At 40.2% G+C, this 13,742-nt stretch overlaps 1 protein-coding gene across 1 annotated transcript in view; it reads left to right on the top strand.

The window, feature by feature from the left end:
- The window catches only part of RYR2 (ryanodine receptor 2), a 464,284-nt gene that overhangs the window by 387,741 nt on the left and 62,801 nt on the right, over nt 1-13,742 (top strand). Inside the window, exons 82-85 of the mRNA XM_048485659.1 lie at nt 115-214; nt 1,477-1,556; nt 2,307-2,383; nt 5,753-5,826. Of these exons, the coding sequence (XP_048341616.1) occupies nt 115-214; nt 1,477-1,556; nt 2,307-2,383; nt 5,753-5,826 (331 nt within the window). The remainder of the gene's footprint in view (nt 1-114; nt 215-1,476; nt 1,557-2,306; nt 2,384-5,752; nt 5,827-13,742) is intronic.

The raw sequence follows: 13,742 nt of genomic DNA, 5'->3' as shown, positions 1-13,742 counted from the left end.
AACAGTTTTAGGTGTGTTGTATTAGATTCAAAGTTGCAATAGAGCCTGTATATATGGGAAATGACTGAGCTGATATTAACTTAAGGCCAACTAATATGTGCAACTTGTGTTCAGGAAAAGGAAATGGAAAAGCAAAAGCTCCTGTACCAGCAAGCAAGACTACATGATCGAGGAGCTGCTGAGATGGTCCTTCAGACAATTAGTGCCAGCAAAGGTAAAGGCTTTTCAATTCTATTCAGGTATTCTCCTTTTTGGGTCCCAACTATACTCATGGAAGAGATTGTGTCTGCTTTCTTTCTGTAGTCCCTTGCCCTGGAAAACCACTCCATGTGAGAACAGGTGATTTATTTATTTATTTATTTATTTATTTATTCATTCCACTTTTATACCGCCCTCCCCCAAAGGGCTCAGGGCGGTTAACAACATAATACATACAAGTGGATAATAGAATAAAATACTAAAATTTATACAAGTTAAAATGCAGCGGTCCAAGCTTATAAATATTTAAAACAGATGGCGTCTAACCTTTCACTCCTCTGACTCTGAGGGGGGGGGGAACAGCGGATCTCAGTTGTTAATGGGCACCTATCAGCAGCCGGCCTCCCCAAAGGCCACGGCCGAATAACTTTCGGTCTTACAGGCCCTGCGCGGAATTGCACTGTGAGGTCCCGCAGTTCACCAGCTTGGCTTTGGGAGAGAGCATATTCCACCAGGCAGGGGCCAGGGCAGTAAAAGCCCTGGGTCCCAAGGTGAAGACCAGCTTACGCACTCATAGAGGCAGACGAGACCTCCCAGTGGATTGGCCTCTGCGGAGCGCGAAGAGACCGAAGCGATGCTGGGACATATGGGGGCCAGATGGTCCCTAAAGGCATACGAAGGTTCCCAGACCAAGCGTGAAGTGGCCTTAAAGGTTAACACCAGAAATACCTTGAGGATCGATTCGGAGACTCAACTTGGGGAGCCAGTGCAAGCGGTGCAACACGCAGGCGTGATGTGATCTCTGAAGAGCACCTCCCGTGTGAGCAACCTTGAAAGCCGCCGCGATGCTGGATAGCCAGTTTCAATTTCGAATCAGCCTCAAGGGTAGGCCTGCGTGGAAGCAAGTTGCAATAGTCTAACCTGGAGGTGACCAAGTTTGCGTGGATCACTTGTGGCCCAGATCCGCCTCGGGAGAGGAAGGGGCCAGCCGCCCGAGAGCCTGGCGAAGATGGAAAAACGCGAACTCCGGGTTACATGGGCCACCTGGGTCTCCATGGAAAGAGACGAATCCAGGTGGACCCCCAGGCTGCGAACCGAGGGGGCCGGTGCCAATGAGACCCCCTCCCACACCGGCGACGCTGGAAAACTCCCGCCCCTTCTGAGCACGCTGATGTAAGTGAGGGAAATGAGTAAGTCCCCCCATTCTGTGAGGCTAAAAGAAGGGCAAGAGTGAAGACATTCTTTCAGTAAATGTATATATAAATGTATATTTTTCAGGAGAGATGGGGCCAATGGTTGCAGCAACCTTAAAACTTGGGATTGCCATTTTGAATGGTGGAAATTCTACTGTTCAGCAGGTAATTATCTTATATCTGAATATTAAATCATTTATTTTGAAGTACAAATATTTCTGTATCTTTTTAAAGTAATGGATAATTTGTTATTAGTTTACATTTGTAAGTAAATAATACTTGAATTTTTAAAGTGGTACATAGATTCTTAAACTAGCCAGCAGGCAATCATAATGTGTATATATGTACACAATGTAAAAGGTCCTTGGGAAAGTTATTTACAACGAGACTAGTTTAACAAATAGAGTCTGCTTTAGGACCTCACATTCACCATATAATCCATGGGACAGTTCCAATTTTTTTTTTAGTTCCTACATTTTCAGTGAATTATACAACCAGTCTCTGGTCTTTTGTTCTGAATCTTGGAATAAAGTGAGCCTGGGTGGATTTATACTAAATGGAAAGATTATTTAGGGTATTTATTTATTTTATTTATTATTCGATTTATAGGCTGCCCCATCCCCGAAGGGCTCAGGGCGGCTCACAACACGGCTGTTATTCAAACAGCAATCACATAAAACTTAACCTATTAGCCAATTAAAATTAAGCAGCAATTATATACGACACCTAAGACTGAACAACAGAAATAACTAACAATGTCCACAACTTTTGTGGAAACATGCTCAGTGAATGATCGCTGGGCAACTCCAGTATTTCTTTGATGAGACATCTTATTGAGCCTGATTTCAATTCAGCTTCAATTCAGCTGGTTGTGAAAGCCTTCAACAATAAATAAATAATTTGTGTTTTTTTTAGAAAATGCTTGACTACCTCAAAGACAAAAAGGATGTAGGATTCTTTCAGAGTCTTGCTGGCCTCATGCAGTTTTGTAGGTAAGAACATAAGCCTGGTATTTTGCATACTGATTTCTGTTCTACTGAATGTGTTTCAGAATGCCACTCATCTGCAGCACCCAGAAGAGCTCTGCACAGTTGTAATATGAGATTACAAATATATTCTAGATTGTATTCAGACATCAAAACATGTTTATCTGTGATAGATACAAACTTTTTTCATCTTTTTCCTATCTACAAATTTGTTTCCAGTGCATATAATTATTTCTTCTGTGGCATTACAGCTTCTATGGCACAGAAGGCGAATTTCAAAGGTTGCTGCCATTGTGGGGAAAAGCTCCCCATGGATGGGCACAACTGCTGTCTTTTCTGTCTACCATCCGTTTATCAAAAAGCATGATGGAATCATTCTTCCCAACTTCACTCAGCTGTCAGAGAGAGCCCTGATAGCATCTGAGGGGAGTGACAGATGGTTCTGCTTACCTGCAAGCCTAACCAGCACCTTCTCACTTGGTAGCCCTGGCTCCTACTTCCATCACTTCTGACCTATCATATTCAACAGCAACCCACATAGATACGGATTCTCACAGTGCCACAAGGTGCCAAAAAGGAAGGCTCTACAGCTTCCAAGAGGAAGAGAAGCAAACACTAACATAAGGGGTTTCCCCTTCTACATCTGCTCAAGAAGAGGTCATCCCATCTTCCCATCCAGTTATTTATTTGATTCCTTGTTTGTCAGACCTGGAGCCATTCTTGCCTGTGCCCAAAACTTCAATATCTGAAGATAAGTTCTATCTACGCTTGGAGATTCAGGTGCAGCAGATATCAGATTCAGCCGAATCTGGGCAAATTTGGGCATAGTTGAGCCAATATCAGCCCGAATAAGCCCTGCCTGAATATGAGCGAATCTGAATGCAAGAAATTTGGGCTTTTTTGGTATCTTTGGTGGTTTTTCAGGTTTTGGTCTGCAGGGGACACATTTTTAAAGCTAGTAGCACCAAGATTTCAGGGTCTCATCCGATGACTGTCCTGATGATACCACCTGAGTTTGATGAAGTTTGGTTCTGGGGATCCAAGGTTATGGACCCACAAATGGGGTTCCACTGTCCCCCATTGTTTCCAATGGGAGCTAACAGGAGATGGGGCTACCCCTTTGAGGGTCCATAACTTTGGCCCCCCTGAACCAAATGTTACAAAACCTGGGGTGTATCATCAGGACAGTCTCTGGACAAGACCCTGACATTTTGGTGCCAATAGTTTTAAAATGAATCCCTGACAGGCACCCCAAAAATTTGCCCAGATTCTTTGTTCTGCAGTGCCTTCACTCCATTGTAGCCAATGGAGAATTTCTGAGTGTGTAAGCAGGCTGCACATTTTTAAAGATAGAGGCATCAGACTTTCATGTTTTAATTTTATTCTTATTCAGCCTAAATCCCGCCAAATCCCCAAATCCTTTTATTTTTGTTAACCAATGGCCGACATTTTACACTGGTTCTTCTTCTACCATCACTAAATCATCTGTAAAGGCTTTCAGTTTGTAACAATGCTTACCCACTTTCAATTTCCTTATTTGGTCCTCCCCTCTTATATTTCTGTTAAGAATCTCTAATGTTACTATAAAAAGTAGTGGTGAGAGAAGACATCCTTGCCTAGTACCTTTTGTTAGGGTCATATTTTTCTAGCATTTGTCCATTTACAATTATTCTACCATATTGTTTAGTATAAATTGCCTCTATACCCTTCTTCAAAGTTGTTTCCAAAGCCCATTTTAATTAAAACACGAAGCATAAAGAGTGGCCATGAACCAGTGCAGCCACCACTGCCAGCTGGGAAGGGCACGGCAAATAGGCTCCCGCTGTTCCTGCTCTTAGAAGGGTGGAAGGTGAGTGGTGGCCATGTCCATTAAGAGCAGGAACATCATGATGCCGGGCCTTTATAAGGCCTTGCCCAGTCCTGGGCCACTCCTTTTCAGCTCGTAGTGCGCTAAGATTCCCACCCACCTCTCCCCCATTTTGTTTGGACATTGTTAATGCATGCGCTCTCTGTCATAGCCAAACTGGAGGGTTGTGCATGGAAACTGATCTGATCTTTCATCTTTTAGCAGTAAAATGGTTCTTCAGCAAGAGACCTTCCGCCCAGCTGAATTCCACTATGGATGAGCAAGGTTACCGCTTTTCTCCAACAGGCGGGTTGGAGGAAAGTTTCACTGGGCTGCCCAGTGTTCAGATCAGATCCCATGCTGCACTTCGTGCTTCTTTCATCATTGTCAATAAAAATGGTTTGGCTATGGCCAAAATTTTACCCCACAGACAAGAGTGTTGTGTTGTTATTGGGGTCTGGGAGACTCTGAGCAGTACCGGTCCTGCCCTTGGATGGCAAACCACCAAGAGACATTATCAAAAGCCGCCTTTGCATCCACAAAGAATAGGGCTTCTTGCTTGTCTTACATCTTACCCATATTCCTTTACTGTTGCATGCAGACGATGCAGTGTTATTGTCCTTGGCCAGTATTGGTCTTAAATGCCTAATGTACAGTTTTGCTAATTATTGTGAAGAGAACAGACTGGAAATTAGCTATGTTAAAACCAAAGTTCTCATTTTTGCTAAGAGTTGGAAGCCCATGTCCTGGCAAATCAAGGGCCACAAAATTGAGCAGGTCAAATATTTCCAATATCTTGGCTATAGGCTACTTGCTTGTCACTCTGCTTCTCATAATTCTCCCTTCCTCTGTTAGTTCCATAGTTGAGATTGGGCCATTCATTATTTCTCCTTGTTCTTTGGAAAGTTGTGGTATATCTTGTTTAGCTAGGTACTCCTCAGTGTCCTTTTCCTTTGATGCATTATGCCTGAATTCTGAGCAACACATCTATATGACAATTTCTCTGAGTCTGCAAGTGAAATAGCAGTCACATAAACAACATGTTCTACTTTTAGATACATAAATCATGACTTGCAGGCTAACCATACCACTTGCCCAGCTTAAATTGTACGGGGCTGGCTGCCTTGACCCCATATACTAAGCATTTCAAAAGCCTCTACAAAGTATAGCTAGAAAACTACAATTTTCTTTTTTTTATTGCTCATCATATTCTATTGTAGTGGTACCTTTACCCCAAGGTAAAAAGAGAGAAACACTGCACTTCAATATAAATAAAAACAAATATTTTTGCTTCACTGTTATATATATATGAATGAGTAAGGAAAGCATTTGTCTTATTCATGTCCTATTGAGCTGTTGATTCATGATGTATTTTTGTTGTTTGCAACTTTTAGTACAAACATATCTGTCCAGTGGCATATCATGCTGTAAATTCTGAAACACAAAAAGTTCTGCTGGAATAAATTTAAGTCTTTAAGGTGCTTTAAGGTGCAACACAAAGAAACATTGTGTTGTCTTTTATATTTTAGTATTCTTGATCTAAACGCTTTTGAACGCCAAAACAAAGCAGAGGGCCTTGGCATGGTGACAGAAGAAGGATCAGGTATTACCATTTTATGAGAGATATTGCCTATACTTTTTCTCTTTAAACCGTTTCTTTCACCAGCTGGAAATAAGATACGTAAATAGGTTATGTCAATTGCTATAATTTAATATGTTGGTTTACTGTATTTATTTATATTTATTTATTTGTTATATGATTATTTAATATTATTTGTTACAAGTTAATATTTTTCTTTAATAATAATCTACAGTATTTTAAAATTATTTTTCCTCAGTGGTTTTTAATTTAATTGATTTTTGATATGAGGAAATTATGTGAGATAATTTGCTAGCAGAGTGTTTTTTCGATCTTTTCCCAGCCTCAGTATAAAAGTAAGCTAACTTCCAAACTCACCTCTTACGCTTTCTGAAAAAAAAATCAGTTACTTATGATTTAAATATCACATTTTCATAGAAAGTGGCTCCTTCAGGAAACACATTTCTCAGCCCTCAGCAGAGAATGTTTTCATATGCTTTGAATGGGGGAGGGGGGAGGAAAGCACAATGGGAGTGGTGGTATAGTCATTTTTGTACTAAGCAAGGCTAAGTTTGGTCATGCTGCTACAAATGAGTTCTTTCTTTCTCCTATTTGGTCAACTGGTGAGACTACATTGCTCCCATAAAAATGGTTGAATTTGCAAATAGTTTCCAATAGGTGCAGATTTTATTGATTGTTTCACCATCTTTACAGGAACTGTATTTTAGAATTGGTTTAGGAAAGTATTTTAGAATTAATTTATGTCAACGGTTGATGGATGGTTTTAACTGCACTTGTAAGCTGCCCTGAGCCCGACTTCAGCCGGGAATTGGACAGGGTATAAATTTAATAAAATAAAATGATTGAACTAAGTATTTTCTCATGCCAAACAATTTAGAGATTCCCATCCCCAGCCTTATGCCTATACTAATTTATATGTTTTCATCAAGTTAACAGCCAAGAATATTTATGAATGTAAATGTTTAAAATAGTATAGAGATCTGCAGAGATCCTTCTCAAAAATTCTCTCCTCTTCTCAAATAAGCCCCATTTTTAAAGTGAAATTTTAAAAATTCATTTGAGTAGTCACACTAAAGTTGGTGCAAATGTATAAATGTTGGTTTTCAGATTGCACAGATTTGCTTAATCCCTGAAAATTATTCTCCAGAATCCTTGGGCACTGGAGACATATTTATGTTGATACATTTTTTTTAAATTATTCATAATACGTTACCGTTTGGATTTTTTTTCATCAAGCAGACTTTTCTTATAAACTTCCTCATATGCTACTTAAAATGGAAAAATTGGCATGCATGTGTAACTAACATGAATGACTTTTCTGATTTCAGAATATTTGTGTACTTTCTCATTTGAAGACTTTTTTTGGTTTGGATGATCTGATGTTTGGTTTCATGCACAGTTAAATGCCGCGTATGTTTATGCTAAAACAAATTCTCACATTTTTTCTTTTTTTCCCCATTTCCTTTTTTTTGGAAATAAATGTCCTGTTTTCCTTTCCTCAGTCATCACTCATGAGCGTGGTAATTATTGCGTACAAATTGCCTTTCCTTTTCCTATTGTTAGCTTTGTGTCAGCACTGTACAGCTCCTGAACACTCTCTGCAGTTTTTGTTCAAAGAATTTAAAAGAGTGGCCTTTTATTTTATTATGGTTGTATTTTTCAAACCTCCAGTTTGTATGCCAACTATCCCCATATCTTTGTTTTTTCCTCCCTTCCTCAGGATTTGCACAGTAACTGGCACACTAGATGTAAGAGCAGCAAGCTTTTTAATTTTGTTTTCTTCTTCTGCTTCATTTGGTGATTTTAATTTTATTAGTGGGCCAAGTATTTGTGATGGTTGAATGTTAAAAATCGTGTGCATATGATATTAAAATCCACCATGTGCTGTAGTCCTCCTGTAGCATTTCTGTTTTTGTATTTAATGTGGCTTTATGGCTGCATTGGTTTGTGCAATCATAGGAAATCAGTGGAGGATCCAGAGCGGAGGGTGGGAGCTGAGGGTAGAAAAGGAAAGGGAAAACTGACTGGCAAGAATTACCTTCATACTGTGAAAGGAAACAGGATTTACTGCACAACTAAGTTGATAAGGCTTACTTTACAAAGAAGCTGATGTTAGCATGTTTCAGTGAATTATGATCTTTGAGGATTAAACTCTTCCAGTTCTTCAGTAGATATAAAAAGTAGACAGGACAACACATACTGATCCTTCTAAGGGAGAATTCTCCAAACTAAATTGTCAGATTCAAAGGATGAATTTATCTAAGCCAATTTTGACAGGAAAACAGTTCTGCAAGGGAAATTTCCCTGTCAGTGTTCCATGGTTACTTCTTGCTAATTCCTGTTTTGAAATTGAGTTTCAACAGCATGGGATTCAACAAACATCAAATGCAATATCTGGGCATGATCCAACCAAGGGTACCATTTATTTCAATAGGAGAATGAAAGCTTTAAAAAACAATGGGACTTCAAAATAATATTGCTAATGGTAAGAGATGTGGAATTGTAAAGTTATTTACTACCGTTGCAGCAATATCCAAATTGAATAGCCATTAGCACAGTAAGGAACTATTAAAAAACAATTTCTTGTGAGTGGAGGAATTCTAACTTGAGGGAGATTCATCATTTAGCTGTGAAGAGGGCCATGGAATGCATGTGCAGATACACCCTGATTCCTAGAGGAATAATGTATTTTCCTGTCTCGTGGCACCTGTGTTCTGCAGTATGTTCCAGATTTTTAATTCCTAAAAATCCAGCAACTTTAGATGGTCCTGATTCTTAGGCATCAGTGAGAATTTAAGAGAAAGGATAGAATCAAAGTTGTTCAACGTAACATAATTTATGAGCCCCAGTGATTTTTGTAGTGTCTAGTATAAGGGAAATGTTGATATCTAATGGTAAGTTGAACAGTCAATACAACAGCTAATTGTACAACTGTCATTCTGAAACTGAAATTCTAGAAAATAGTACACTATTTTTTTTAAAGAATCAGACATTCCAAGTTGAGGGCTACCTTTAAGCAGTAGTATTAGTTTATATATGGTTTTAGGTACTTGTTCTCAAAGAAGTTTATGTAGACCTAAGTGTAGGTCTTATAACTAGCAGTATGATACAGAACTGCTTCTTTTCACTAGATGGCAAAGGAAAATAGCACAATAAATATGTCTGAATGATTTATTGCTGGTTGTTTCCTTTGTCCAGCTTTTGATTTAAAATCTCTTTGTCTTGGTCCCCTCAAACTATGAACTACTTCATGCTTCTCACTTTTAGTACTGGACCCCCCACTGGTAGAACATTGGTGGTTCTTTACCAGATATGTATCTAATTTGTCTTTGTGATGTAATCAGTGTTGTATTTTCTTTATGTATTTTGTTCTTATTGCTATGGTTATTAATGGGAAAAAGGTTCAACATTTATGACATATGTTATTGCATATTTCATCAATTATATTTTCATTCAATTATTGTAGTATATATTATCTTCACATTATTAATGTTAAGCTTGAAAGTGCATGTTTCCTCTTCTTTCAGCGTTTTACTGTAGTTCATAGTTAGCAGAATATATTATAGATATATAGCTTATGCTCTCTGTACAGTTCCACATATAGACATGTGCAGAAGCAACTTCAAAGGGCTCTAGCCTTGAAGTTGGTGCTCAAATCCTCCCTCCTAGGATAGAGTTTTGCCTATTCATATTCACCTTGAGGGGCAGGATAAGAGCCATCCCATTCAGTTCTCTTCTGATAGTATTTCTAAGTACTAAGTGTTTCGTTTTTAAAGAATTACCTCAACTTTCCTTTCTCTCTCTCTCTCTCTCACTAACTTTAGCCCACTAAAAATAAGATTGGTGTAGTTTGAGTATATTTATTTATTTAAAAATCTATGTCTTGCCTCTCCAAAGCTCAAACTGGTTTATCAGAAGTTTTAAACAAAATAAAAATAAAAATAAAATATCAAACAAGCTGCACCACCATCAGAGAATAAACATGTCAGTAAACAACAATGATCAATCATTCTTTGCCATTACTTTCCAAATGCTTGCCAGATGGAGTAGCCTTCAAGTTTTGCAGAAGCCATCACATGAAGATGTACTATATGGAGGATGGTCTAAAGGGAGGAGGCTACAATAATAAAAGACTGAGAACTTATTGAAGAAGACTGATTAAATGATGGAATAACCTAAAGCAACATTTATGTAGACCTGAGTTAGGCAGTGTGTTTATACAGGGTGTGGTAGCCCCTCATATATGCAGATCCTAGGCCATGAAGCTCAAGGACCAGAACCATGAACTGAGCCAAGAAAAACACTCAAAGTCAGTGTAGTTTTTTAAAGATAGCCTCATATGTATACAGCAGTTTACACTCATTCAAAGGATGCAGCCATGTTATGCACTACGAGCAATTACCTTCAAAGATAACTCTGTGCAAAGCATGTTAAAACACCTTCACAGGTGGAACTGTACAGAGAGCATAAGAAGCATGTTAAAATAATCCTATTTATAGGATGATTCAGCAGTCAAGAAAGGAGGGCTGTATGTCCTAAGAGATGGTAAAAGTCACTGCAAGGTAAGAGCAAAGCTAGGCTCAGAAAACTTTTCACCAAATATGAAAGAAACAGCTTCATACCATATCAGCATCTCATATCAGTCTATGACATAGCGCGCCCCAGGCTTCAGCCTGGTGGCACCATTGCAGTGGGAGAGGAAGGAGTGAAAAGCTTTCCCGGCCGGCCGGCCGAGGCAGTCACGTGGCCAGGTACCGGCACGTGACTGGGGCCAGGCAGCCTATAAGAGGCTGCGTCAGCAGGAACCGTCCTCTTTCGAGGCCGGCAGCAGCAAAGGGTGGAGTCTATGAGAGCCTCGGAGAGCGGGCACAAGGAAGCGCCCGGGGACGCGGGTTGTTGAGACGCCCGGTGATGGGGGGTCGCCACTTCGACAGGCCGATTGTGAGTGGCATGGTGGCGCCGAGGAAGTGGGCGGTTGTTTAGATGCCGGGTGATGGGGGGTTGCCACTTCAACAGCTCCCATTTTGAATGGTTATTGGGGTTTCTTTATTGTTACGCTTTGTCGCAGTTCACTGGGCGGTTTGGGCATAAGAGCACATCCTATTTAGGAAGGCAGTAGCTTGCATGCCGGACCTTCCCACATTGGGGGCCTCCATATGAGGTCCGTGGTCGTGATAGAGCTCATGAGGGCAAGCCTTGGGGCCGTGCCAAGAGCTCGCTGCCCGGCAGGAAGGGGTGTCACAAAATGGGTTTGCGTCCACATGGCACCTCGTAACTTCCTATTCCAGTTCCCTTGGGGGATGTGCTGGACAGCGGTGCTATCCGAAGGGCCTAAGGGGTCAGCTGGGGCTGCCCTATAACCAGGTTCAGTGGCTTGCTGCCTGGGGATCAGGATGTTTTCTGTTATGCTCGCCCAGCTTCAAGGTTATAGTATATGTTAAATAAATTGGGCTGCGGCCGATTTCTTTTCCATCAAAAAGATGTGTCCTGGTCATTATTGGAACGAGTCTCCACACATCCGCATGCAATTGCCTTTCCCAGTAGCATAAACTCAATTTTTGTATGGATTCAGTTTCAGCTTGTTCCTCTTCATTCACTTGAATTATGGTAGCAAGTGAGATATTAGTTAAAAACAGATCATTGCAAGGGAGACTCAGTTGTTAGAAACCTCATATAGACTAACATAGTAGAGTATATAGAGCCTCGATAAACACCATGCTTCATTTCTGTGTGTTCTGCTGGGAACTTTTTGCCATCTGTCTGAAGAAAAAAACCCCAAACCAACAGAGAATAGTTCTAGAAACTTGAAGTTCCAGCACCAGTCTTCTTAATATGATAAACTGATCAATACTGTCAAAGATCTTAGGCAAATCCAATAATATCATTAACAAGGAGTTACCCCTCTTCAAGTATAAATATAGATCTTTCACAAGAATTGCTAATGTGATTTCTGTTCCAAAGCCAATCGCCTCCCTATGCTGTGCCTCAGCTTCCTGTGCCAGTAATCAATAAACCGGGTTGTGACTAATATCATACCACAAGAATGTCGTGCAGTGTGTTGATTCATGGACCAGTAACCCCTGTCCTTTCCTTGGCCAGCAGTGTTATTTCTGTCCCAAAGCCATGTTAAAAGACAGATTTAAAAAGAACAAGGAAAGAAGCATCATATAGGTTTGCCTGAAATTTGTCTCTTGCAGTACATAGAATCACCTTGTTCAGAAAAAGGGACGCTTGAAACTCAGTTGTGACTAGATCTTCTTTTGTTAATTTCCCCCCCAAAAGTAATGCCTCATCACTGCCTTTTTCAATGCCTTTAGTAAGTTACTCTGCATCAGGGATGTATTAATAACCCTGGCCAAAGGGACACTTACAGTTCTGTGTCAAGGTTGTGCTAATGAAGAAGGGCCAGGCCAAGATCACATGTGATAGCTTTCACAATTTCAGGGACCCTGTCAACACCTGTCAGTGAGCAATCTGAAATGATCCAAACAACCTGGATAAGGAATTTCATCTGATAACTCTGATAAAGGGATCTAGTTTTAATCTGTAGTTGTGGTGAGAATGGGGAAAAAGGGCTGTCAGTAAACAGTTTCAGTTGCTTCCACTTCATAAGCACAGAATCTCATCTGCAGTCACTAAACACAAATGGAGCAAATGTGCATCCACCTTGAGATTTGTATGGTATCTGTTCACTTCCTGGATCACACTACTGTTTGTACAGGTGTGCTGAGCAGAAGTGGTACAGTGGGTGAATAGGAAAGGATTTTACGCAGGCAAGATTGTGCTTCACACTTATTTACCTGTTAAAGATAATTTCTCTTTTTCACTTCCATCAGGATATCATCTTACCAGTCTTTCTCCCCATGTTTCATGATATGACAGTGCAAAATCACTGTCATATTAGATGTCAAATGAGTGTCCTCTTTCAATATTCATAGAATCAGTGAATCCCAGAAAGATCATAACATGTCCTGTGTTGCACTGGCCAAAATAAGATGCTCAAGTCTTGCCCTCAAAATTGAAAGGGTAGGATCCAATAGAGGTGTATACCATTTTTTCCAGTATTTTTTCAGATTTAGGTTTATTAGATCCTAAAATTTGTTGAAAAGTTGAATACACTTACTGGGGAAGTATTTTTCCCAGCTTTTTTTAGATATCTAAAACTTTTCAGTTCCATTAAAGTCTATGGGGCATATTTGGACGCTCTGGGAATCTTTTTTCAAGGTAGAGGTACCAAACGTGCAGCATAGCTGCAGGTAACTCTCCTTAGAAGAACCGTCAGGTTTGGGGAAGTTTGGGCCAAGGGCCCCAAATTTATGGGTCTCCATCTATCCAATTTTTATGGGTCTCCATCTATCTTCATCTACCAATGAAGTTTTCAGTTATGTCCAATTAAAGCTCTATCTATGCAAGTCCTGCAACTATCAGCATCAAGTTTTCAGGTTAAAAGAGAAAGGGAAATAGGGAAGCTAAGAACCAGACAACCAAACAGGAGGAGACAATCTGTCACTCAGCCCTTGCAAGGTTTTTGGGCCTGTCTTCTCTCTACCCCCACTAGAAGAAGATAAAGGTTTTCAAGCAAAAGATAAAATAGGTGAAGGATGCCCCTCTAAAAACACCCAGAAAAAAGAGACACCACACAGATAAACCCACCTGCTTTTTTCAGTTCAGCATACATGAAAACACACCCCTAGCGTCCAGTATTACTAAGGCCGAATCCCCACCAGGAAATTCAATCTAGATTAAACCAAGTTTGAAAATAAACTGCACCTTTTCATCGAGGTTTGAACCTCCGCACCGCAGCATGTTTCCAGTGAAGACATCTAGGCCTATCTTACTACCATGCGATCAGCTTGGTGGGTCTCTCCTGACTGACTGTCATGCTGTGTTGGGACAGGACCTTTTTTATTCCTGCAAAA

Source organism: Sphaerodactylus townsendi, linkage group LG01 (assembly GCF_021028975.2).
Source record: "Sphaerodactylus townsendi isolate TG3544 linkage group LG01, MPM_Stown_v2.3, whole genome shotgun sequence".
NCBI classification, from domain to species: domain Eukaryota; kingdom Metazoa; phylum Chordata; class Lepidosauria; order Squamata; family Sphaerodactylidae; genus Sphaerodactylus; species Sphaerodactylus townsendi.
Note: the sequence above shows the minus strand (reverse complement) of the source record. Positions and strands in the feature narration are given on the sequence as shown.